The sequence below is a fragment of the Euprymna scolopes genome, chromosome 24 (genome assembly GCF_053919585.1).
Source record: "Euprymna scolopes isolate OS-2025 chromosome 24, ASM5391958v1, whole genome shotgun sequence".
NCBI classification, from domain to species: domain Eukaryota; kingdom Metazoa; phylum Mollusca; class Cephalopoda; order Sepiida; family Sepiolidae; genus Euprymna; species Euprymna scolopes.
In genome coordinates, this window is record NC_136505.1 from 57515307 (window position 1) to 57543022 (window position 27716).

Below are 27716 nucleotides of genomic sequence, written 5' to 3' on the forward strand. Positions count from 1 at the left end.
TCAACTTTTTAAAGCTGTCCAACACATGACAGCATATAAAATAAGTGTTAACCCAAATACAATCATGCCATTCATACTTTTTGCACTGTCCATTATGGGTTGTGCGTTTACACTGACGGTCGCACACTTACACTTTTCCACTTGGATGATTGCATTGTTTTCATGAAAAAAACAAAAAAAAAAAAAAAAAAACTTTTGTTACACTAACTCATTATTTATTATAGTTTTGATGTAAAAATATAAATCAGTTGTAAAAAAAGAAAGAGATAGAGAAAGGAGAGAAAGAAAGACAAGGAAAAAAGGAAAAAAAGGAAGAAGGGAAGAAAAAGGGAAAAAGGGAAGAAAAAGGGAAGAAAAAGGGAAAAAGGAAAAAAAGGAGAAAAAAGGAAAAAAAGGAAAAAAAGGAAAAAAAGGAAAAAAAGGAGAAAAAAGGAAAAAAAGGAGAAAAAAGGAAAAAAAGGAAAAAAGGAGAAAAAAGGAAAAAAAGGAGAAAAAAGGAAAAAAAGGAGAAAAAAGGAAAAAAAGGAGAAAAAAGGAAAAAAAGGAGAAAAAAGGAAAAAAAGGAGAAAAAAGGAAAAAAAGGAGAAAAAGGAGAAAAAGGAAAAAAAGGAGAAAAAGGAAAAAAAGGAGAAAGGAAAAAAAGGAGAAAAAGGAAAAAAAGGAGAAAAAGGAAAAAAAGGAGAAAAAGGAAAAAAGGAGAAAAAGGAAAAAAAGGAAAAAAAGGAAAAAAGGAGAAAAAGGAGAAAAAGGAAAAAAAGGAGAAAAAGGAAAAAAAGGAAAAAGAGAAAAAGGAAAAAAGGAGAAAAAGGAAAAAAGGAGAAAAAGGAAAAAAGGAGAAAAAGGAAAAAAGGAGAAAAAGGAAAAAAAGAAAAAGGAAAAAAAGAAAAAGGAAAAAAAGAAAAAGGAAAAAAAGAAAAAGGAAAAAAGAAAAAGGAAAAAAGAAAAAGGGAAAAAGAAAAAGGGAAAAAGGAAAAAAGAAAAAGGAAAAAAGAAAAAGGAAAAAAGAAAAAGGAAAAAAGAAAAAGGAAAAAAAGAAAAAGGAAAAAAAGAAAAAGGAAAAAAAGAAAAAGGAAAAAAAGAAAGAGGAAAAAAAGAAAAAGGAAAAAAGAAAAAGGAAAAAAGAAAAAGGGAAAAAGGAAAAAAGAAAAAGGAAAAAAGAAAAAGGAAAAAAGAAAAAGGAAAAAAGAAAAAGGAAAAAAGAAAAAGGAAAAAAGAAAAAGGAAAAAAAGAAAAAGGAAAAAAAGAAAAAGGAAAAAAAAGGAAAAGGAGAAAAAGGAAAAAAGCAGAAAAAGGAAAAAAGGAGAAAAGGGAGAAAAAGGAATAAAAGGAGAAAAAGGAAAAAAGAAAAAGGAAAAAAAGAAAAGGAAAAAAAGAAAAAGGAAAAAAGAAAAAGGAAAAAAAAGGAAAAGGAGAAAAAGGAGAAAAAAAGGAAAAAAAGGAGAAAAAGGAAAAAAAGGAGAAAAAGGAAAAAAGGAAAAAAAGGAGAAAAAGGAAAAAAAGGAGAAAAAGGAAAAAAAGGAGAAAAAGGAAAAAAAGGAGAAAAAGGAAAAAAAGGAGAAAAAGGAAAAAAAGGAGAAAAAGGAAAAAAAGGAGAAAAAGGAAAAAAAGGAGAAAAAGGAAAAAAAGGAGAAAAAGGAAAAAAAGGAGAAAAAGGAAAAAAAGGAGAAAAAGGAAAAAAAGGAAAAAAGGAGAAAGGAAAAAAAGGAGAGAAAGGAAAAAAAGGAGAGAAAGGAAAAAAAGGAGAGAAAGGAAAAAAAGGAGAGAAAGGAAAAAAAGGAGAGAAAGGAAAAAAAGGAGAGAAAGGAAAAAAAGGAGAGAAAGGAAAAAAAGGAGAGAAAGGAAAAAAAGGAGAGAAAGGAAAAAAAGGAGAGAAAGGAAAAAAAGGAGAAAAAGGAAAAAAAGGAGAAAAAGGAAAAAAGGAGAGAAAAGAAAAAAGGAGAGAAAGGAAAAAAAAGAGAAAAGGAGAAAAAGGAGAAAAAGGAAAAAAGGAGGAAAAGAAAAAGGAAAAAAGGAGAAAAGGAAGAAAAAGGAAAAAAAGGAGAAAAAGGAAAAAAGGAAAAAAAGGAGAAAAAGGAAAAAAGGAAAAAAAGGAAAAAAAGGAGAAAAATGAGAAAAAGGAAAAAAAGGAGAAAAAGGAGAAAAATGGGGAAAAGGAAAAAGACTAAAAAAGTGAAAGGACAAAGTAAAAAACAAAAAAAAGAAATAAGGAGAAATGTATGCAACATAGTAAAGACATAAATGCATGCAAAATGATTTCACAGGTTAAGAAAACAAAAAAGAAAAACGTATAATGTTAGCAATCAAGTGCAAGGCATGAATGATGCTTGAGAAGACCATTACGAGGGACATCACAGTTGTAATGAGAGAATGAGGAAATAAATGTCATTATGCAAAACAAAAAGCGAATTGAAGTTCTTTCCTATTCTTTGTCTCCTTTGTGACGGAATATACAAGGTGTTGGTTCCTGGACAATTTAGATCAAGACTCACCTATCTCGAATGCTGCAAGTTCCTACAACCACACCACTGGTTTCTGCCCCTCTTGGCAATCCATTTTCATTCGGTAAATTTGCAATGTCCAAATGGCGCATACAACCAACAAATCCGATCTCCGTTTCCAGACCACCTGAAATTAAATGAATACTTTAATCTTAACTGGAAAATTACACATTCTTTACAACAACCAAAACTATAATACTAAGAAATAGATTACCAGTTAGAAAGTCTAAGAAAAAACTGAATCAAATAATAAAACTATCAAATTAAACTAAATGCTTAGTAAGGAGGTTGTGATCAGAGTTATTTCCCTTGGTCCATTACTGACATGAAAAAGATTTTTGGCCTTCTCAAATTCATCAAGTGATCGAGATTCAAAACAAAATTTAGATCTTTCTAGTGTTCAGCTTCCAATAGACAGGATGTTTTTCTTGTCCAACATGTAATGAACACTGACATTAAACTTTTGTATTGTGCAATTCACGTTGCCTCCGGTTATAGTCAGCTAACATACTTGCTAACTTCCTGTGTGTCTGCTACTGGAAGTGGTGACAAGGCAAATCAGTTTCTTCACTTTTATTGTTCTTCAGTATTTCTATTGTGAAGCGATTTATTGAAATAAAATATAAGAAAAATGGACTTTATTGAAAAGTATACAATAAGAATTAACAAAATTAAACAGAAAAAAAATTATTATTCTTGCGACCACTTCCGGTCGCACTAAGCTGGAAATTACAAAGTACATTAGCTGATTATAATCCCCCCACCCCCAGCTTTTTTTTTTTTTGCTTTTTTTTTTGCAAGACAAAATAAAAATTTTAAAAAGGAGAACAAAAATGGGAATGTAAAGATGCATACCTAAAGTATACTTTTGTCCAGCCTTAACCGTCAGTTTTCTGGAAGATACAATAGAATTCCGATCCACCGTACAGTTCACCTTTTCTGTATCCACTGACAAAAACAAACGGTGCCATAATCCATCGCTGAAGGATTTTGTTGGACTTTCAACATCATCTGAGGAAAAAAAATGTAGAAATCAATAATCAAATAATGCTTGAAGCACACATTTTCAAAGTTGAATAGTAAAAATACAAATAAATCTTAATTAGAAAACTGTGTGGACCGTCAGGGCATCTTTGTTTGCTTGTATCTTGTATTATACTGAAAATCTGAATTTGTCTGTCACCCTCTCAAATTTTAACATCATGACGTCATTTCTAGCAAACTTATGTGGTAAACCTTGAATTCCACCTCTGGCATAAATTACATAACACATCGGGATATTCGAGGTACTAAGGAGCGTGGTAGACTGAGGAAGACCTGACGTAACTAACTGCATCAATCATTTCATTGTATGCAACATGACCGAAATCAATCTTTGGATTGAGCATATTGAGAGATGTGAGATGCTGCCGACCCTAGAGTCCAGGAGACTTAAAGCATTTTAACTGAGTGATGTTGATGCTTAATCATATTTTATATAGTTGATAATTACATAATTAGTCAAATTAATTTTTTTTATATTATATCTTCGGTGATCAGGAGATCCTATTTATTAAAAAGCAGAATAGAAGGTGATAACATACTCTGAACATTAAATTAGCGTATCATCTTCTTTTTTGATAAATAGGATCTCCTGAACAAATAATTTATAATCTAGAAACCGTGACACACGTACATACATTAAATGTACTATGATATTTAATATATAGATTATTAATCCTCATCTCAAAAATTCAGAAACATGGGAGATACTATTGGCGAAAGAAACTAAATAAAAATTTAAAAAATGGAGATAAAGAATATGAGAGTTGAAAACTTACTGTTTCGAATGACGTCTTCAACAATTTGTCCAATTTCACTTTCTAAATGATACAAAATGTAACCTTCAGAATTTAACGCAATCTACAAAAAGTAAAATAAATACATTAAAAGTGAAGTCCATATCAATATCTAAAGCAGGTTGGTTGGTGGTTTTACGGTATATCAACCCTTTTCAGGTTATTTAATGCCAAATCTAGTTATTTTGAGGAAAATTTTTAAATAGAATATATATTTTTTTTTTCAAGTCTGTTTCTATTTAACCCATAGTTGGGACCCTAACAGGTACTACCACTCCAGGTCAGAGTGGACCTGGGAGCAATGGCAATTAAAGGGTGGCTCCACACTCCCCAAAGCCCACAAGCTGGAGCCTCACCATCAGATATAGTTTAAGGTCATATCCAGGACCATCTAAAGCAGAAAGGTTAGCAAAAATAATAAAATAAAATAAAAGGCTTACTAATTCTTGATTGAGAGTAGCAATTATACATATATACTAAACAAACTATTTTGAATAATTCTCATTTTTTGCCTGAATTTGTTTAATTTTTTCAATATATGGAAATAGTCTGGTAGTATTTCACTGACAAAACTGATTTTATTTATTTATTTACATTCTATGGTCACTGCTCATGAAGGCCCGAAGGCCACTCAATAAGAGTTAATGGGTACCCTAATAAAAATTTACTGTTCATTTATTTTAGAGGACAGCTCTTTGAGAACTTGTTCATGCTGGACTTGAAAACGACCATATTATAGTCAGCTGGGAAGCAGCTCCATGTATTGTGTTCCATAGATGAGCAGTTTTAGAAAAAAAAAAAAAAAAACTGCTCATGGAATTTTCTCAAACTATACAGATGCAGCTGATAACAGCATACATAGGTTCTCTGAGAATGGGACGTTTCAGCATGGCCGATCCGGTTGAGGGACAATTCAGTGTCGACTACACCAGTAATGTTTTTACAAATATTTTATCACTTTTTTTTAAATTAAAAACAATATGAAAACATATCACTTTAACTTAAGAAAAAAATCATGTTAATGCGAAACTTTTTGGTTAATCATTTTTTAATTCATTTTTTAAAGATTAAAAACAAAAAATATTTTTTAGTGACTTTTTGTTTTTAAATAAGAAAAACAATATGAAAATATAATCTCATTGATGACTGAGTGTTGTTTGTTTTTGTATTTTAAACAAACAGTTATTTAAAAAAAAAAAAAATTTAATCAAATCTTTTTCTTTTAATAATTTTTATTTCAATAATTTTTTCTTTCAATTTAATTCAAAGAAGAAAAAACTTTATTGAATTTTAAAAATGGAAAAAAACTAACACCAAAGGACTAATTTGATGCCAAATTGTCACCAAGTTGAAATGGTGATGCCAAATCCGCCATGACAAAATATACCAAACCCAGGTTTTGTACATCTCATTCTCTGACACAGACTATCACGTTCTTGACCTGTCTCCCAGATTATGATGATCACAGATTTCTTGATTTATTCCTGACTAGAGTATGCAAGGATTGTGTGGCAAATAAATAATGATCAACTCCTTCACTATCCAACAATCATGAGATTGCTTGCAAGAAGGTTGAATTGCTTGCATGGCAATTAGTCTCCAACTCCACTATAGACCCACTCAAAACATTTCCTCGCAAATTTCCTTTTATGGACAAAAACCACCATCGATCTGAAAATCATCCCTCTCATGTCCATGCCAGAAGTTAGGAAGTAGGTTAGCTGACTATTACCAAAATTTCCTTACCTTGACAAAACCTTTCACGGCAAATTCATGATAAAAGATAAGTCCATCTGTGTTGTGGGTTCTAAAATCCAAAGATGCCCTCACTGTACCAGAACCAACACCACTGGGTTCACCCATCACAACCACTCTTGAGGTGATGGTAGGAAAAGTTATAGGAACAATTTTTTCTAACTGAAAAAGTAAAAAAAATAAATAAATAAATAAAATAACAGTTATCAAAGCACATAGATTTTCCAGAGTTTAACAGTAAAAAAAAAAAAAAAGAAATGAAACAGAATAAGAATCTAAAAACATTTTAACATCTTAATTTAAAAGAAAAATCTGAAATTATTTTAATACTGTTAGAAGTTTTACACTTTATCTGTATAAAGACAACTTTTTATTTAAAATGGTATATAAAATGTTAATGCAATAACACTTAAATGGAGTACATGATTATATATAATCTCTACTTATCTATATATCTAGAAAAGACAGTGTGTGTGTGTGTCTGTGTACATTTCCATACGCAATAACTGTCAATTTTAAGTCTACAGACTCGAAATTTGATATACAGGGTACTGAGATTTGGGAAAATCGATGTGACCAGATTTCAGCCAGAAATTTGGCGATTAAGAGGTCAAAGTTCAACGATTTGACTTTTGAGAACTCTACCAAACTCCTCCGACAATTTTTGGTCTAAACCCTTGAAATTTTAGATATAGGTTCCTTGGATATGGATCTAACTTAATAACTTGATTTGAGCCCAAAACAATAAATTTTAAGGGGTTAAAGTTTAAAAAATTGACCGCTTTCTTTTTTTTTTTTTTGCTCAACATACACCTCCAAATACCCAGGCAATGCCGGGCTGAATGCTAGTATATATATATATAAAAGGCATTTCGTTTGTGGGAGTTCATTCCATTTGGACTCTGAAATGGTTGGGTCTATCTTTTGGAAATTTCACACAGATGTACTCTGTTTTTGGAAGTGTTCTTAGAGAGGTTTTGTATCAAAAGCATTCTAATATAAAAAAAATCTATAAATCGAAAACATCCAATTACAGAAGGAATTGATTCAATAGGATCAACTTTAGAATATTAGTATTGGTGTAGAATTATATCCTGGTCTACCAAAAATAGAATAGCAACTACAGAGTGAAACGATAAAATTGCTGCCCTAAAGAAAACAATGTTACAGCTTTATTTTAAAACTTTTATTTAAAAAATCAATTCAGGTAACTTGATTATGTAGTAGAGCTGACATCTATTCAATGTAACCACCTTCAGCCTCAGTCATCACCCCGATATGGTCTAGAATTGGAAGCATGCCTTTTTCACAAGCGTTGGCGGGAGCTTGGCGAATACTTAGTGGATGGTGGTGATCAGGCTGACTTTGGTGTCGCAGGAGGTCATGTTGGTGATGTTCTTGACATATAACCAAACGAAGTAGTTTAGCAAGTTCAGTTGGGAGAGGAGAAGGGTACAAAGTCGTAGCACTCCTTCTGAAGCCAAGCCTGTGTCTTTTTTTTTTTTTTTACATAGGAATCACCACTTATCAAGGCCCAGAGATCACTCGAGGATAAGGGTTAAGAGTGTACACTAGTCAATTGGACAATATAGTAATTGTTAGAAATGGAAATTTGGTAAATTTGTTTACTTGTGAAATGGCTCATCAAAAACTTGTTTACGTTGGACTTGAAGACAGATTGTAGTCAGCTGGAAAGCAGGAAAATGGAAGAGAGTTCCACAGGCATGCAGTTCTAAGAAAGAAGCTTTGTTCACAGAATCTACGTTTAGATTTAGGCACAGATATAGACTGGGGAGAATTATTGATAGTGGTTTCAGCTAGACGAGTGTTTCTTGTGAAAGTTTGGCGAGGGGGGACCGTAGATTGAAGCTCAGTCAAGCACTTGCTATGAAAATAACGATAAAGCAGAGACAAACTTGCAACATCTCTTCTGTGAGATAGAGATTGCAGGGAAGAGAAAAGGACATCTCCTACAAGGCAACAAAGTCTATTTTGAACTCTATCAAGGCAGAACTATCTTAGAATTTGTGGACTGGCGTCAAGTTCTGCTGCTACACCCAGGGTCTGCCAGCAGCCACCTAATGCACCAAGGGATTACCACACTCTTCAGCACATCCAGATATACTTTGGTGTTGACTTTCAAGCCGACTTTAAGATGTGAGGTAGCATGATGTGGATCTCACTTGAAACCACACCAAACACCATAACCGTGGTCAGAAACTTTGTTTTCATCTCCTTGGACATGTCCCTGTTATTCACAGCAATCCAGCGATGCATTTTGAGGATGCTGGCAATGGTCCTGTTGTCATAATTTAGATCGGTAGAGAGCATGAGTTGTACAGCAGCGCATCTCCGATCTCACTTGTTGAATATTGTGTCGCTTTCAGACATGATAGGTTTCTATCGCTCTTGGGATCTGTACACAACCGGGCAACAAGTAGATGGTCTGCAACAAAATAGAAAAACAGTTTTCATCAAACAGAAATGGAATTGTCATCTTTTTAGGGCAACAATTTTATCATTCCACCCTGTATATAGCATTTTGTTGAAGTATGAGTTGCTGTTTTGAATATTTTGAAGAATGCAAAGATTTTCAATCTGCATTATCTACATTGCAAGTTAAAACTCCCAATGATAGATTCACAATACATTTTTTTTACCATTAGATGGGAAAAAAATGAAACATTAACAAAAAAAACAAAAAAAAACTGTTTCCATATCTGACAAAGTTCTTTTCAAATTTAAAAAGAAAAAAAATCTGTTGTATTAGCTTCTTGCAAATCCCAATTCATTGGAAAGATTTTTTTACAGGGGAATCACCACTTACCAGGGCCTGAAGGCCATTCAAGGATAAGTTTGTTTTGTTGGGTTTTACGGCATGTCAACCCTTTGGGTTATTTTATACCCAGTGTCTATGGGTTCAGGGTGTCTTTGCCCCCTGCTTTAGTTATTATATAAAGGGTTCTTTTTAAATTTTTTGATAAAGGCCAATTTTTAAGGTATGAAAATATGATGTGGGGATCGTTTTTATCAAATAAATCCTTAATATTTTTTTTCTTTGTAGAAATTATTCCTTGTTACAAAATCAGTGCATTCAGTTAGTATGTGTTTTATTGCAAGTTTTGTTTGGCAAGGTATACAGATGGATTGACTTTTTTTTTTAGGAGATATGAGTGGGTTAAATGTGTACAACCTATTTTTATTCTTGTTAGTTTGACTTCTTTTCAGTTTAGTTTTGTAATTTGTTCTGGTTTTTTTAATTTTTGGCATTATTTCATAAAGTTTTGTTAGGATATCCATTCAAGTAAATTTGCCATTTTTCTGTTGTGTAGGTGTTGATATGTCTTAGGATTTGTATGGAATTTTAAAATTTGCATCAATTGGGAGATTTAAGGTGTTTTTTGCTGTTCAATCCACTAATTTGTGGAGTAATTTTGCAATTAGGGGGTTGTCCATCTTTTCAGTTTTGACAGCTTTTAAAGTAGACTGGGAGTCTGAGACCATTATAAAGTTGGATTCTATGTTATTGGTGGCTAGACCGAGACCTAGGATTAGAGCATGTATTTTGGCACTGAAAATTGATGTTTCTTTTGAGAGGTTTGTTTGTTTTGTGCTTGATTTGTTGAGTATTGCTGCACTGGTTGTTGCATTATTTTGTTTAGACTCATCTGTATATATGTGTGTATGGTTTGGATACTTTTCTTGGATTTTATTGAGATCACCTTGGTTAAGTTATTGGTTGAGTATGTTTCTTTTCATGTTTACTTAAACTTAGATCGATGTTGGGAGGTTATGATTTTCCACGGAGGGGATTTTGAGTTTCCATGAACAAAGCTTCTTTCTTAGAACTGCACGCCTGTGGAACTCTGTTCCGTCTGCCTGCTTCCCACCAGACTACAACTTGGAGGTCTTCAAGTCCAATGTTAACAAACTCCTAATGAACCGCCCCCTTAAGTAAACACTTCATCAAATCTCCACACTAACGTAATGTACTTGCAATAACCCTTATCCCTGAGTAGCTTCCGGGCCTTGATAAGTGGTGATCACTGTGTAAAAAAAAAAAAAAAAAAAAAAAAAAAAGGACAGTTTCATGGATTTTAGTTATGGGTAGATTTGCTTCTTTGGAGATCGATTTTATTCAGAGTCCAAAATGTGGATTGTATTTTCTTTCTGGTTGAAAAGGTTTTTACGGTTTGGGTTTAAAGTGCTATTGTATGCTGGGTTTGTGGAGTTGGTTGTTAATTTTGTGTAGTATTTTAGACTAAGTTTTTGATTTCTAAGCATTGGAAGGGTTTCATGAATTTCTGCATATAGGCTTTCTACCGGGGAGTTTTGAAGTGCTCCTAATGCTAGTCTTAGTCCAGAGTGGCATATTGTGTTGAGGGTTTTTAGATATAATTTTCTGGTGGATTGAGATATAAAGCTGTCATAGTCTATTTTTGAACTGATTAGTGCTCTATATACTTTGACTAGTGTTTTTGTCGACTCCCCAATCTGTATAGGTGATGACTAGTAGGAGTTGTTTGTTATTGCATTTGGTTTTAATGTAGTTGATGTGTGGAATGAAGTTTAGTTTTTTTTATCAAAGATGATTCCTAGGTGCTTGTGTTCGTTTACGAATAGAATTTTTTCACCTTCAATCTGTAAGGTGGGGTCAGTGTGGAATTTGCGTTGGTTACAGAAATGGATACTTTTTGTTTTAGTTTTGGAAAATTCAAAGCCATTTCTTGTTGCCGATTTATTAATTTTATTGATGTTGAGTTATAATTTTCTTTCAGTGGTGTAAATGTATTTCGATCTGTAGCTGACTGAGCAGTCATCTGCTCAGTCAGCTACAGGTCAAAATAAATATAAGGAACTATGTATGTCAGGCGAGAATTCTTTTAGAATATTGTTGATTTTGATGTTTAATAGAGTTGTTGACAATATGCTGCCTGAGGCATTCCTTCTTGATTCTGTGGGTCTGATAAAGTAGAGTCTATGCGAACTTGGAGAGATCTGTCTGTTATAAAGTTTTTTTATGAATTCGGGTAGTCTACCTTTTAGTCCAATGTTGTGGAGATCTTTTATGATACCGTGTTTCCAAGTAGTTTCATATGCTTTCTCAAGATTGAAAAAAGATGTTACATGTTCCTTATTAATGAAAGCTTCTCTGATGTAATTTTTGAGGTTAGTGATGTGGTCTATACATTCGATTTTTTTGGTATCCACATTGAGTTTTTGAAATTATTTTGTTATCTAAATACCATATAAGGCGGTAGTTGATTATTCTTTCAAATGTTTTGTTTGTGAGAGCTATTGGGCTCTAGTTTTCTGGGTTTGATGTGTCTTTTCTCAATTTGGGTATAAGTATTACTGTTGCTTGTTTCCATGAACTTGGGAAATCATTTGTTTCCTCATATTTTATACATTTTGAGAAGGAGTTTTAATGAGTCGGGTGGAATTTGTTTAAGGAAGCTGTAGTGCACTTCATCTGGTCCTACAGCCGAGTTGTGGGATTTTTCTATGGCGGTTTCTAGTTCATTGAGTGAGAAGACTTCATTGTAAGGCTCTTGGTTCTTTGAGTTAAAGTTTATTTTGTACTTTTCTTCATGTTTCTTAAGTATTTGAAATTGTTTATTGTAGGGTTTTGATGATGAATTTTCGGCAAAGGTTTTAGCTAGAGTGTTGACAATATCTTTTTTTTTTTTTTCTGTTTTTTGTGAGGAAATGTTTGATTGGGTTAGGATTATATTTTCCAGATATTTTCCTAATAATTTTCTAGATGATTTTAGGTTTAGTGGTGGTGTTGATTTTGTTGACAAATTGTTGCCAGCAGATTCTTTTGGATTCTTTGTTTTTCGAGTTTTAGCTCTTTGGTATTTGTGTCCTATTAAGTTGTTGGTTGTTTTTTTTAATTTTCTTAAAGCTGCCTTTCTCTGTCTAATGGCCATTTTACATTCTGGATCGAACCATGGTTTGTTTGTTTTTTTTCCAGAAGGAGAATTTTTGGGTATGCATTTTTTGGCTATTATTATGAGTACTTCAGTGAATTCTTCTATTGTTTGGATTTGGTGTTCTGTTAATTGTAATAAACAAAGTTCTTTGAATTTGGCTCAGTTGGCTTTGTTTGTATTCCATCTGGCTATGCGGTTTTAGATGGAGTTATTGTAATTGATTATAATAGGGTAGTGATTAGTTCCACATGGTTCTTCATAGGTGCTCCATGTATAATCCAAGAAGCTTGATGGATCGCACATGGTAAGATCAATCGCACTAGTTGATCCATTTGTTGTATTTAAGTATGTGGGATTTTTTTTGGATTGAGGAGGAGTAAGTCATTTTTGTTATTAGTTTTTCAATTTTATTCCCTTTTGAGTTTGTGATTTTACATCCCCATAGTGTACTGTGGCAGTTAAAGTCTCCTAGGAGGATGAACAGTGAAGATAGTTGCTTTATTAAATTTTCTAGTTTATTTTCATTTATTGGTTCAAGAGGGGGTAGGTATATTGAGCAGATTATGATTGCTTTGTGTAATGTGATTGTAGTTGTGATCATTAACTGGTTGCCTCATTGAAGGATTTTTACCCTCTGCAGAGGGGTAGTTGACTTATTCTGATGCCCTACCGACAGGGTTAAAAAAAAAAAAAAAAAAAAAAAAAAAAGGTTTTATACTTCAAATTTGTTTACATCTTCCTATATTTATTTATGGTTTCCAATTTACTGATTTTGTAGGAAAAGGTAGATATAAAAGTAAAGACTTGTAGTGGATTTTGTTGTTTTTATTCCCGGATTAAGTTCTGTAAAGGGAAAGGGTTTATATATATATAATCTTGGTTGGTGTGTTTTGAGTTAGGAAGCCAGTAGGGACGTGGGGGAAAGGTAAAAAGAAGGAGGAGGGAGGGAGGGAAGGGAGGAGGACTATTTTTGTTTTGGGCTTTGCAGAACATGATTTAGTTGTGCAAAGAGTTAAAAAAAAAAAAAAAAAAGCAAAAAGGTGTTAGTGTAGGTGCTTTTAAGTCAAGAAGCCATTTTCAGACAGCCTGATCTGGTTGCACCAGTCAAGGATAAGGGTTAGTGAATGTAAGGTGGTAGTGTAATGATCATTAATAGTGTAGATTGGGTAGAATTTGGATTATTTAAGGGGATGGCTCACCAAGTACTTGTTTACATTGGATTTGAATGCTACCATATTGTAATCAGCTGGGAAGCAGGCCAGTAAAAAAGTGTTCCACAGGCAGGCAGTTCCAGGAAAGAAGCTGTTTATGGAATCTGCATTTAGATTTAGGCACAGATAGAGAATGGGGAAAATTGTTGATAGTGGTTTTAGCTAGTCGAGTGTTTTTTTTGTAAAAGTTTGGCAAAGGGGGGGGGGGGACCATAGATTGGAGTTCAGAAAGCACTTGCCATGAAAATAATGATAGAGCAGAAACAGGAAGAGAAAAGGGCATCACCTATTATGTTTCGAAGCCATTTTGAAGTCTGTTAAGGTAAAACAGATACAAGTCAATAAGTGTGAAACTTACCTGACATGTGTATGAAATAAGTCCAAATACATTGAATCTCTCCCTTTGTTCTCGAGTATCACGGATTATCTTGACGCCATTAAACTGAACGTTTTCAATACAGCCATAGAAATTGTAACGGACAGTCAATCCTGGTTTTGTGAAGGTCGGAATTCCTCCCACAAAAAGCTGAAATAAATGAATTATATATAACAGTGATCTTACATATACCAATGGCAGTGGTAATGCTAGAACGGAAAAAAATGCTAATAGGGAAACAGACAACTGGGAGGCGGGAAACAGACAACTGGGAGGCGGGAAACAGACAACTGGGAGGCGGGAAACAGACAACTGGGAGGCGGGAAACAGACAACTGGGAGGCGGGAAACAGACAAATGGGAGGAGAGAAACAGACAAATGGGAGGAGAGAAACAGACAAATGGGAGGAGAGAAACAGACAAATGGGAGGAGAGAAACAGACAAATGGGAGGAGAGAAACAGACAAATGGGAGAGGAAAAGCAGGGAGAGAACGAAAAATGAGAAAGTGGAAAAGGTTCAGTCTTTTCTCTTTCAGCTTGTTTTATAACTGACACTCTACAACAAAAAAAGAAATAGGTTTTATATTAATAACACTACTGTTTATGCAAACTGACTGCCATAGCCATCTGGCTTTAGACACCTTAAACAAACAATTATAAAAGGGGAGATAACTCAATTGACAAGTATTGACTATTAATGCCATTTCAATCAACCAAATGAAAAAGGAGGAAAATGAAAAAGAATAAAAAAAAGATAAACAGGGCGGGGAAAAGCCAAAAAAGAGAAGGGAAGGGGAAAATTAAAACAACAAAAAGCAATTCATACCTTGCTATCAAGATCTAACCGAAAGAAATCTCCAGATGCTTCTCCAGTAGTCTCCAACCGATCCACTATGAGAACAATTTCTTTCCCTTTCCGACGTACTAAGACATCATGCCATTGATGGTCATCCAACATGCTCCCACCCATAAACGTTGTACCACCTCGAACCAATCGGGTGGAACCTGAAATAGAATCATTCAAAACAGTTTTCAAGTTTTTCTTTGAAATTTTAACATTTTTGTAACCCAAACCCATTCAAATCAATTGAATGAAGTCGAAATGAGACCTTGTAATTATAACCATTAACACAAAATATTGACTCATTACTCTTAGAAAACATTGTTGCTATATATTTTTAATCCTTGAAAAATAAACTAAACACACATCTGAGTAAAAAAAATCTATTTTATTTAATTAATAGCCAGAATTTCTCTTTCATGGAATATAAGTACTCATTATCCTCATCCGATGCCTTTGTTCAGTCTCAAGAGACAATGGATACTACCTGTAAGGGTAGTTGCACAAGTCTTGTTTGAAAATTGAAGTTTCAAAGTTGTGTTCTGCCCTACCTACAATCTTTTGGGTCAGCTTCAATAATCTTAATACACATGTCGTTTGCATAACACACTGTCTTTCAACTCGTCAGTCATTCCTTTTACCTCTTTTTTTATGTATCTTGCATAAACTAATTTGCATAGAGTTTGCATTACTCACATGTGATCGTCAGATTCAAAAACAACATTGCTATTTTACCTTTTTTTTATTATCTTTTCCTTAAGCAAATGAACGTGACACCCACGCTATTCAGATAAGCTACAATTTTCCCTACAGCAATTAAATATGAGGTAAAAGTTGCGCAATCTCCAACCAAACCTCTTCTGGATAGGCATTGTTCGAGTCCAGTGACAACAAGTGCAAGACTTCTGGAAACAATGCCAAGATAAGCATAGAGCACATACAGCACCTGGAATTCCCAAATGGTCACCAAATTTTGTACTAACCAGGCTCAACGTTGTTTAACTTTGATCTAATGGGAATGAGCGTGTCAATGTGATTATTTTGTATCTCCTCTTCTAGTAATATTATTTAAGGTGCTCCAAGTATTTCTGGTGATATGAGACAACATGTCACATCTGCTCTCCATTCAGTTTGATCCAAAGTGTCGATATCAATCAATTCAATTTTACACATTCAAACCAAATCTTCCTCGGTCTACCACACTTCCTAATGCCTAAGATATCCAAGCAAGTCAATGCCTCAAATTAAGTTTTTACTCACCTCCTCTAGGGGAGGTTAGACACAAAGTCAGGTATGCTTTTCAAGAGCAAATACGCTAGGAGAAGCACATTGTCCTACAAAAAATACCTCCTGAGCCCTATCAGCATTTCCTAGTAGGGGTGCTTTAGGCAATTAGCAATGAACCCTGTTTCAAAGAGTAAGCAAAGCCTGAGAGGGTGAACCGCCTAAGACTGAATAGAACCATTTCCTCAGCCAGACAGTAACAAAGTCACAGTCAGATCAATTGTTGATGATGTATCCATGATTGATATAAATAACATTGGACAAGGACTTAAAACAATTAAAATAACTTATTGCAATTAATAAGATGTTTGTTAAGATGAGAAAAAATAAAAAAATTATGGAATCTTTATTATCTTGGTCTAGATTCTTATATTCATATTTCAGATGATGTAGCCACAGATCTTCATGGGGATATTTTTGGACCTGGGAATCTTCTGGTCAAACTAGTTTATATCATTTTCATTTTATTTAATAATTAATCCTCATCTTGTAGTTGTTTTTGACGTTTCGGCCAATTATTCCTCAGGTGGTTAATCATAACTGGATAGGAATGTCAAATCCTCCAACTACATCCACAGCAATTACTGCCTTCCATAGTTGTCGTAATCTCACCATGGTTTGGCCAACTAATTCTCTGACCCAACAATTGGAAGAACAAATTATAAAAAATATGGATTTATAAGACCAAAAAATCCGACCTTGATTGCCCTTCGGGGTCCATGGCGCAGTGGAATAGAGATGCGGAATATCTACAATTCCAGACGAGAATTGTCTGAAGGCAGCAGTTTTAATCTCACCCAAAGTTGGTCAGAGGATTAGTTGGTCAAACCATGGTGAGATGACGACAACTATGGAAGGCAGTAATTGCTGTAGATGTAGTTGGAGGATTCAACATTCCTATTCCATTGCAGTTAACCACCTGATGAAGGCCAGAGGAATAATTGGCAAAAACATTGGGATGAGGATAATAGTCCACAAAAATAAATAAAATAAACTATACAAATTATTCATCTCAAAAAGAATTCCAAATTAATTCAATAATATAGTTTACATCGGTTTTAAAAAATCATTTTTTTACTCAAAATTAAAAAATCTTCTCTTAAAATAAGATTTCTAATAACACCATATAATTTACACACTTGCAGTTCCTTAGTATTAAGTTTTTGGAAATAATATGCTAAACGACTTCATGGCCACACATTATCATTTGATACTATCAACGTCTCCTTTCTACGAAACGTTAGGAAAAAAAACATATTTAAAAAAAAAAAAAATAAAAAAAAAATAGGAAATAGGTTTATCAACAAAACAATGCAGAGGAAGTTGTTCACTAAGCTACACAAAAGCTGATATGATTGTTAATCAAGGTACAGTGGACAAAAGAGCGGACATATTTAGAGTTAGTTTACGGGAAGTTTTAGGTGTGGCAGTAGGTTTTGCGACAGTCAGGGACAGTTGCAAATAGTCTTGGGTTTGCAACAATTAAAGACAGTTACGAGTTTGGCAGTTGAAAGCATGTGGCTTGAACTAGATTGAGAACTTTAAGAGTTCAATATGAGCTAACATCAACTGACAAACGTGGCCTTGGTGGACGACTGACTATATAGGAAATTAGTGAGTAGAGAGTCAATGTGGTTTCACATGCATAGTTTTTATTTTATTTTGCACTGCCATATTTCAGCAGTGCATTAATGCAAATAAACAAACCTCATTTATAACAATTTATATGGATTGATGTAGAAAAACACCATGGCATTTCCATGAGGACCTGCTAGTTTCCATTTAAAAATTCTATATCTATTCAAATTGTTGTGTGTATGTAATGTTTGGTTGGATTTAGGTTTTGTTATTTTATTTTACAGCATAACAACTAGTGATGGGACGATTCTAATATCCCCCCCCTCCCCAATTCCAATTCTTTATAAATCTTTAAATATTTAAACCTAGATTCATTTTTCCTGATTACTGTTTCATTGAAATACGGTAGTGTTTAAATATATGGTTAAGTGGCAGTTTTAGTCATTTAGAACTGCTTTAAAGCTTTATGGCTCACTCATTTTTCGACCAAATTTCCAACAATTATTACAGTTTATGAATCACCTTCTCCGCTATATTGTGAAAAAATTTTTTCAATTTTCGTTCACTAAAACAAGTTATGATGAATTTTCTGGTCTTCAAAATCATTAAAAAAAAGTAAGGAGGTGAGTGACGTTTTTTATGACTGGTTTCTTTAGCAACCATATCGCTTCAGCAACTACTGTTGCTACTAATTCACTGCTGTCACGGAAAGAGAAGTAACAAGTGAAACAGAGAAAATGAAAGCATGAAAGGGAGATAATTCGAGAGGTTTTAGAAAAATGAGAGCATGAAAAGTAATATGGTTGAGATTAAATATGGAAAAGTAAAGGACTAGTTGTTAAAACTGGAAAAGAAAAGGACAAGATATTCTAGTAAAAAAAATATAATAAATTTATAACTTAAAATATTGCAGCATTAAGATTATTTTAGTAATTCAATTTATAACATTATATAATCAATTCTTAATGCTGCAATATTTTAAGTTATAAATTTATTATATTTTTTACTAGAATATCTTGTACTTTTCTCTTCCAGTTTTAACAACTAGTCCTTTACTTTTCCATGTTTAAGCTTAACCATATTACTTTTCATGCTCGCATTTTTCTAGTGTAATAAAAAAAAAAGATGCTAAATGTGCATACTGCAAAGCAAAAACACTTGTGGGGATGTATGGATTTTAGTTTTACTGGTATTTTAAAACTTTATTATTTTATTACTAGTACCAACAGTGGAAGATTTTGTTTGAAACAAAATCAAATTAAAAAAAAAATACAATTGTTTGTTTGTTTGTTTGTTTTGTTTTACGGCATATCAACCACTTTGGGGTCATTTAATGCCGAAAGGTTCGTTATGTTGTGTTAAATATTGGTTTGTTCTTCTTAAGGTTTTTTTTTTTTTTTGTGGGGGGGGGGGGTCTTTCCTTATATTTTTGAGTATATTTTAGTTTCTTTCAGAAAATTGATAATTTTTTGGGGATCAATCTTGTTTAATATTGTTTTCAGATTTTTTTCTTGGTAATACTTTGTTCGGATTTGTTCAAGGTCAATGCAGTTTGTCAGTATATGGTGTATTGTGTAGGGTTCTTGACACGTTATACAGTTTGGTGTCTCCTCCCCTTTTAGTAGATGTGAGTGGGTGATGTGAGTGTGACCTATTCGCAGTCTGGTCATTACTACCTCTTCCTTTCTTGTTAACTTTTTGGTGTCTCTCGTTCCAATATTTGGTGTTATTTGGAATAGTTTGTTTTTGGTGCATGAGCTCCAGTTTTCTTGCCATTTTCTCTTCAAAAATGTGTTTATTTTAGTCTTTAGGTCTGTATAGGGGATTTTTCCACTTATGTGGTTTTGTTGCAGAGTTTCCTTTGCTGCCTTATCTGCTTGTTCATTCATGTATATGCCGATATGGCTTGGTATCCAGCAAAAGATAATGTTTTTTTTCATGGTTATGGCATCTATTTTGTTTAGCAATTTTGTAATAAGTGGGTTTGTCATTTTTTTTTCTTTTAGAGATATGAGTATTGAAAGTGAGTCAGTAAATATGATATATTTTTGATGGTCATCATTGGTTATTATATTCAGTGCCAAATCTATGGCTGTTGCTTCTGCGCTGAAAATAGAAGATTCGTTTGGGAGCCTTTTCTTTAGTTTTATTTTTTTGTGGATGGCTGCGCATCCTACTTTATCTCCATCTTTTGATCCGTCAGTGTAAATTTGTGTATATTCTTTGTATGTATTCTGGATGATAAGTAGTTCTTCATGGAAGGTTGATGGGTGGGTTTTCGTTTTGGGATATTTATTTAATTTTAATATTATGTGTGGTTGTTTGATCATCCAGGGTGGAGTTTTTGATTTGTTATATTTATGTATTTTTGTAATGTCCATTTGGGCTTCTGTGAGAAGGTTTTTTATCCGGAGGCTGTAGGGCTTGATATCTTCTTTCTTGTTGAAGAGATGTGTGTATTGTGGGTGAAGGGTACATTGATATGCAGGATTTGTTGGACTTGATACCAGCTTTAGGTAATATTGTAGCGCTAACTTCTGTCGTCTTAGAATCAGTGGAGGCTCGTGGGCCTCTATATAGAGGCTTTCTACTGGAGAGGTTCTAAATGCTCCCAAGGCTAATCTTAATCCTTGATGGTGGATTGTATTTAGTTCTTTTATGTAGGACTTCCTTGCTGCTCCATAGATGAAGCATCCATAGTCCATTTTAGATCTGATTAGAGTTTGGTATAATTTTAATAATGTGACTTTGTCTGCACCCCAATCGGTGTGTGCTAGGACTTTGATCAATTGCATTGTCTTTTGGCATTTTGCTTTTAAATATTTTATATGCGGTATAAAGTTCAATTTTTTATCAAATATAATACCTAAATATTTATGTTGGTCGGTAAGTGGGATGTTCTTGTTATCCAGTTTCAGGTTGGGGTCGTGGTGGAATTTTCGTAATTTGCAAAAGTGGATGCATTTAGTTTTTTCCTCTGAGAATGTAAATCCATTTTCTATGGCCCATTTGTTTATTTTATTCAGACAGAGTTGTAGTTTGCGTTCGGCTGTTTGTATATATCTAGATTGGTAGTATATAAGTAGGTCGTCCACGTATAGGGCATTTTCAATTCCTGGGTCTATGTTTTTTATGATATTGTTTATTTTAATGTTGAAGAGGGTGACAGACAGGATACTGCCTTGGGGGACCCCCATTTCTTGATCTTTTTGGACTGAATAAGTGTTGTCCATCCGTACTTGGAAGTTTCTATTTGTTAAGAAATTTCTGATAATTTCTGGCATTCTACCCCTAAGTCCTAGTTCATACAGGTCTTTTTGGATTCCGTATTTCCAAGCGGTGTCATACGCCTTTTGCATGTCAAAAAAAATTGCTATTAGATGTTCTTTTTTTGCAAATGCTTCTCTTATGCGTGTTTCCAGTTTTATTAAGTGATCGGTGGGGCTTCTATTTTTCCTGAAACCCGACTGGCTTTCTGTAATTAGATTTTTGCTTTCCAAGTACCAATTTAATCTTTCGTTAATCATTCTTTCAAAAGTTTTGCACAAACAACTAGTTAGTGCAATGGGTCGGTAGTTTGTTGGGTTTGTATGGTCTTTTTTTGGTTTGGGTATTGGGATTACTGTTGCCTGCTTCCAGTTTTTTGGAATGTTGTTAGTTATCCATATCTCATTGTAAATTTGTAATAAGTAGTCCAGTGATGGTTTTGGTAGTTTTTTGAGGAATTGATAATGGATCTCGTCGGGGCCGACTGCTGTATCGGGAGATTTGTTTATTGCCTCCTCTAGTTCTGCACTGTTGAATAATTGATTGTAGTTTTCTTCATTTTTTGATTTGAAGTTTATTTTTATTTTTTCTTCATTTTTCTTTATAGCTTGGAATTTTTTATTTTGGTTTTTTGATGATGAGTTCATTGAGAATTGTTCTGCTAATTTATTTGCGATATTTTGTTTGTCGGTAATCTTTGTGTTGTCGCATATAAGGTGTTTAATAGGGTTCTTTGTATTTTTTCCTGCTATTTTTCTGACCATCTCCCATACTTTTTTGGGTTTTGTGTTTTGATTAATTTTTGTTACATAATCTTTCCACGAGTTCCGTTTTGATTCTTTGATAGTTTTCCGTGCTTTGGCTTTGCTGTTTTTATAGGTGTCCAAATTTTCTTTCGTTGGACTGTTTTTAAATTTCCTTAGGTTTGCACGTCTGGCTCTTATAGCTTCTTTGCATTCTTTATTGTACCAGGGTTTGTTATATTTTGTAGTAGTGGAACTTTTTGGTATGTTCTCCTCGGCTATTGTGAGTAGGGTGTTGCTGAAATATGTGATGTGTTCTAAGTCAGGATTCGCTTCAGGTATTAATCTGTATTGACATGTATTTTGGAAATTTTCCCAATTTGCCTTTTGTAAATTCCAGCGGGGTGTTTTGTCTTCTGGCTTGGGATTCTCGTTTTCTATTATGATTGGGAAGTGGTCACTTCCGCATGCATCCTTATGTGTTCTCCAGCTATAATCCATGTATATAGTTGGGTCACATAGTGTTATATCGATTGCTGATAGGGTTCCCGTTGGTGGGTGCATATATGTATTCTCTTTGTTGTTGAGTAGGCATAGATCGTTTTGGTTAATTATTTTTTCTATGGTTTGGCCTCTTTTGTTGTTTTTTTTACTGCCCCACCATATATTATGACTATTGAAGTCTCCCAACAGTAGAAAAGGTTTAGGTAGTTGTTTGATTATATTGTTTAATTCAGTTTCGTTTATTGTTTCATTTGGTGGTATATAGAGTGAGCATAGGGTTATTGTTTTGTGTAGTGTTGCAGTTATTGCAACAGCTTGCATATTTGTTTTTAAGTTCACTTTGCTGTGTGGAATGTTTTCGTTTATCAGTATTGATAATCCACCGGTGGCTTTGCATGATAATTTGTTTATGTGGTTGTATATTGAGTAGTGTTTTATGTTAATTTTGTCATTTTCTTTTAAGTGTGTTTCCTGTAGGCAAATTATTGCAGGACATAAGGATTTGATAAGTATTTGCATTTCTTCGATATTAATTTTTAATCCTCTTATGTTCCACTGTAGGATTTTGTTAGTCATGGTTTATATTTTCTTTTGGTTTTGGACTGTTGGTGTTTATGTCTACGTCCATAGTTTCGATGTTAGTTTGGGTGTTTCTTTTGGAAGTGGATGGTCTGTTTCTTGTTTCTGGTGAGAGGCTTTTTTTGGGTTTTGGTCTGGGACTTTTAGATTTACTTTGTCTTGACTGTCTTTTTTGGCTATCAGTTTCAACTAGTTCAAATTTATTTTCATTTTCAATTAATACTAATTCTGTTTTTTGTTTGTCATTTTGTTTTTGGGGGGTAGTTTTTTTGTTGTTCTGTTCTATTTCCATTTTTTCTGTTGTTGTGTGTTTATTTTTAACATCTGTTTTTGTCCTTGTTTGTGACTTGGATCTTTCACGTTTTGATAATTGAGGAGGTTTCATTTCTTTAGGGATTGATTCCTCAATATTGATGGAAGTTTTTCTGATTTCCTTTGTTTCGTTTTCTTTTATACTGGGTTGTTCGTTTCTGACTTTTATTTGGCTGTTGGAGTTTATTTTCAGTTCTGATAAAAAAGATTTTAATTCTTCAAGTATGTTCTTTAGTTCTTTTGCTAGGTTTGCAATTTCTGGAGCAAGGTTTAGTTCATTGTAGTTGTACATTTTGTTTGCTTGTTGGGTTATTGTGGCATATGAGTTTTTGGTGCAATTTGTGACTTCTTTGCGGGCTTCTTGGAAGGTTATATTTTTTTGATATTTGATTGTTATTATTTCCTTCTCTTGATTATATATTTTGCACTGTTTTGAGTGAGAGTGGTGCTCTTCTTGACAGTTTGTGCATTTGGTTTTATTTGGACAGTCTTCTTCATCGTGGTCTGGGTTTTTTTCACTGCAGTTTCCACATGTGAAGAATCTTAGACATTGGTCTTTATTATGTCCAAACTTTTGGCAGTTGTAGCATTGTAAAGGTTTTGGGATGTATTGTTCTATTTTCGTTCTTTCATAACCTATATTGATGGTCTCTGGTATTTGAGGATAATTGAATGTTAATATATAAGTGTTTGTATATATTACCTCTCCTTTTTTTTTAAATGTGATTCTTTTTACATCTGTGACCCCTTGGTTTTTTAGTTCTGTTTTGATTTCTTCTGTTGTGCAGACGGAGATTTCCTGGTTTTTTATGACTCCTTTGAAGTAGTTTAGTGTTTGGTGTGGATAAGCTTTGATGTTTGTTTCATGCAATTTTTGTAGTTGAAGTAGAGTTTTGGCCTGTTTTTTATTTAGTACTTCTACCAATATGGTACCATTCCTTAATTTTTTGACATTTTTAGGTGTTATTTTGCTTGATATTACCTTTTGGATAATGAAGGGTGACATTTTAGTTAACGGTATATTAGACGTTGCTTCTAGCACGATGAATCTTGGAAAGTTTGTATCTTCATTGTCGCTGTCAGAGTCAATTTCTGTGTGTGGTCTCTTGGATTTTTTGGTATTCATAATAATTTTTGAAAAATTCATCAGCCATGCTCCCCACCCTCCTCGGAGCCCCTTATGGGGAAGAACTATGAGGGGGTAAATCCCATTCGCCTCGGTTCTCCAGGGCTACATAGCTGGTATACTCAAACATGGGGAGGTTTCCAAGCATTCACAATATATGGTTATGCCCACCCAAGTATGGGATTTCCCTGTATTTTTATTATTCCTGATGGTTACCTTTTTCCCAGCTTGATTGACCCTTCAGCCATCGCTTATTAATTCAGTTTATTGTTTATGTTGAGTGTTAGTGTGTTTTTGTTTGGATTGTCTGAATTAGTGCTTGTCATGACCAACCGATTGATTGGATCGGGCCTATCCAACCTCCCGTCTAGCCTAGTAAGGGCCAAAGTGGTGTGTTGTAGTATCATGTTATTATTTCCTAGGCATGTTCCACTCAACCACCAGGATCCCGTTCTTAATGCATTACGGGTTGCCACCAACGGTCAACTGGTGGTCCCATTGAAGGATTTTTACCCTCTGCAGGGGGGCAGTTGGTATGTTCTATCGCCCTACCAACTAGGCAAAAAAGGTGAGGAGGTGAAGGAAAAAGAAAACGAGGGAGGGGAGGGGGAGGAGAATGTTGTTTTTGTTTTTGTTTTCGCAGAACATGACTAAGTTTTGCAAAAGGGAATAAAAAAACAAAGACATCTATGTAGGTGCGTTTCATCTCAGGAAGTCAGTAGACAGCCTGATCTGGTAGCACCAGGAAAAATACAATTAAAATCATCATTTTTGGCATTGGAAAATAAGCACAATTTTTTCTGATTATGATACATCTAAAGTTACGATTCAGATTAATCAACCTAACACTAATAATTACCCTTTCGTGGTTATTTAATAACGAATCCGGTCATTTTGGATAAAGGTTTTTATGTTTCAAGTTCTTTATATTTTCAAATATTTATTCATGGTGTTCGGTTTGGTTCAATTTGACAGGGAGTTTACTAGTTATTTGAACGTTGGATATGATTGTCACTTTCACTTGCTGCATCTTTGTGGCATGTTATTATACAGGTGGAGAGTCGTTTTGTTAGTTATTTCAGTTAATTCATCTGGATAAATATTTGTAAGGTATTAACCCATCGGGTCAGTAAAACATGCCAACAATAAATTGAATTGCAAGTCTATATAAAAAATTCCAAAAAAGGTAAACTGTTTATAAAGCAGTGTCGAATGCAAATTTTAGCTCTACCTCAACCAATTGCTGGTACTTTGAGAAACAGAAGAGTTAACTTCCATGGACACCTGGCTAGTTCGTGATTAGTGTGGTGTGTGAAGTATGTATACTCAATCAACCTTCAAATTTACTGTCAACAGATCATTTTCATTAATTGAAATCTACTTTTTTTTCCCATGTTTTTTTTACATTTCTCAAATAAAAGATCATAGATCTACTCAAGGCGATGTGATCATAATGTTTCATCTGCCCATTTACAACCAGTATTTGGTTGGTTGGTTGGTTTGTTGTTTTCGTTTTATGGCATATCAACCCTTTTCAGATTTTTTAATGCCAAATCCAGTTATTTTGAAGAAAAAATCTTTAATAGAATATATTTGCTTGTTTTTTTCAAGTCAGTTTCTATTTAATCCATAGTTGGGACCCTAACAGGTACTACCACTCCGAGTCAGAGTGGACCTGGGAGCAGTAGCAATTACAGGGGGGCTCTACATTCCCTAAAGCCCGCAAGCTAGGGCCTCACCATCGGATATAGTTTAAGGTCATATCCAAGACCCCAGTATTTGGCATCTAATGAAAATACTAACACCTTAAAACTATTACTAATTTGTATGTAGGACAGAATAAGTTAATTCATCTGGATAAATATTAGTAAGGTATTAACCCATGGGGCCAGTAAAACATGCCAACAATAAGTTGAATTACAAGTTTGTATACAAAATTAGAAAAAAAAAAATTAATCTGTTCTTAAAGCAGCATCACATAAATACTAACATATCGATCAGTGGGTTAATAAAAAAAAAAAAGTCTTACCCAGGTCGATGTGTAGATAAAGGTACCCTCGCTTCAACTCCAAGGCTAAATAATCACCTTGGTTACCATCTGTATAAAAAAGAATTCCATTCGGCCTGTTTGTCTTGAAATGAATCCGCAGAACATCTTCAGTACTATGAATGGCAACAGGTAAATTGCTAATATCATAACTGATATGAGAGTTGCCATCAAAAAAGGCAACATCAGAATCTAAAATATAAAACAATGAATTCACATTATATATCTATCAAGTATATGAGGCTGTTGCAGTAAAAGAAAACAGTTGACAAAAAGAAAATGAAATAGGCAATGAAAACAATATTATGTTGGCAGAGATGAGACAGTTTATTTAGAAACAATTAGAGTTACAGGCATTATCTTTCCATCTAAGTCACCAGCAAAGACAACCATCTCAAAGTGAGCATGAAATTAGTTGCACTTTGACAACCATATCCTTGTCTATTGTGGCTAGCACCTCCATGTAGAGTGAGAGAGGTAGATAAGTAGAGATAGAAGGGGGTACAGAAAGAAAGAGAGAGAGAAAGGGAAGTGGTATATAGAAAGAGAGAGACGGGGGAAAGGGGTACAGAGAGGGATGCAGGGAAGAGGTACAGAGGGAAGGGGGGGTACAGAGAGAGACGGGGGGAAGGGGTACAGAGAGAGAGACGGGGGGTACAGAGAGAGAGAGAGAGAGAGAGAGAGAGAGACGAGAGGGGGAAGGGGTACAGAGAGAGACGAAGGGGGGAAGGGGTACAGAGAGAGACGAAGGGGGGAAGGGGTACAGAGAGAGACGAAGGGGGGAAGGGGTACAGAGAGAGACGAAGGGGGGAAGGGGTACAGAGAGAGACGAAGGGGGGAAGGGGTACAGAGAGAGACGAAGGGGGGAAGGGGTACAGAGAGAGACGAAGGGGGGAAGGGGTACAGAGAGAGACGAAGGGGGGAAGGGGTACAGAGAGAGACGAAGGGGGGAAGGGGTACAGAGAGAGACGAAGGGGGGAAGGGGTACAGAGAGAGACGAAGGGGGGAAGGGGTACAGAGAGACGAAGGGGGGAAGGGGTACAGAGAGAGACGAAGGGGGGAAGGGGTACAGAGAGAGACGAAGGGGGGAAGGGGTACAGAGAGAGACGGGGGGAAGGGGTACAGAGAGAGACGGGGGGAAGGGGTACAGAGAGAGACGGGGGGAAGGGGTACAGAGAGAGACGAGGAGGGGAAGGGGTACAGAGAGTGATACAAAGAGAATGATACAGAGCAGAGGGTAGATAGGGACAGAAATGAGGCAGAAAGAAAGGAACAGGGGCAAATAAGTAGAGATCGGTAAGAGTTAACAAGATATGATTAGTATTGTATTTCTTAAAAGATTGACCGATTCATAATAGCAATCTTTTCTTTCTGTTGTGGTCAGTTTGTAACAAATGCCTTGTGTGTTCCAGGGATTTGATTTAAAAAAAATGTCCTAATAATAACACACAATGGCAACCAACAGTTCAGATTTCCTTAGTTTAAAAAGTAAATTATCTGCAACAATCAAAATTATAAAATCCAAATTTCCCTTAATGTACTCTCACCAACCCAATTCAAAATCCAGTAGATTCTTAATTAAAAAAAATAAGTGTATAACTTTTTAGATAAGACAGGTTATGTCAAGATTGTCATCCGCACAACCACGCTTTTCTCCAAGTTGCTATCACTTTCGTTTCACATTTTAAACAATACTTCACAGCATGAAGTAAGCAACATGTCATTTCTTTTAATTTTCAAACTACACAAGGGTATGATCATCTATTCTCAAAGATGAGTTCATAATTAAAGGATACTCTAACTTAACATCTAAATCTGACC

At 34.5% G+C, this 27716-nt stretch overlaps 1 protein-coding gene across 1 annotated transcript in view; it reads right to left on the minus strand.

Moving 5' to 3' along the window:
• The window catches only part of LOC145246720 (neurexin-4-like), a 302693-nt gene that overhangs the window by 143512 nt on the left and 131465 nt on the right, over positions 1-27716 (minus strand). The window contains exons 6-12 of the mRNA XM_080108463.1: positions 25878-26087; positions 14441-14619; positions 13597-13764; positions 6083-6253; positions 4319-4400; positions 3354-3509; positions 2490-2625 (exon numbers count right to left, since the gene is read on the minus strand). Coding sequence (XP_079964589.1) covers positions 2490-2625; positions 3354-3509; positions 4319-4400; positions 6083-6253; positions 13597-13764; positions 14441-14619; positions 25878-26087 — 1102 coding nt within the window. The remainder of the gene's footprint in view (positions 1-2489; positions 2626-3353; positions 3510-4318; positions 4401-6082; positions 6254-13596; positions 13765-14440; positions 14620-25877; positions 26088-27716) is intronic.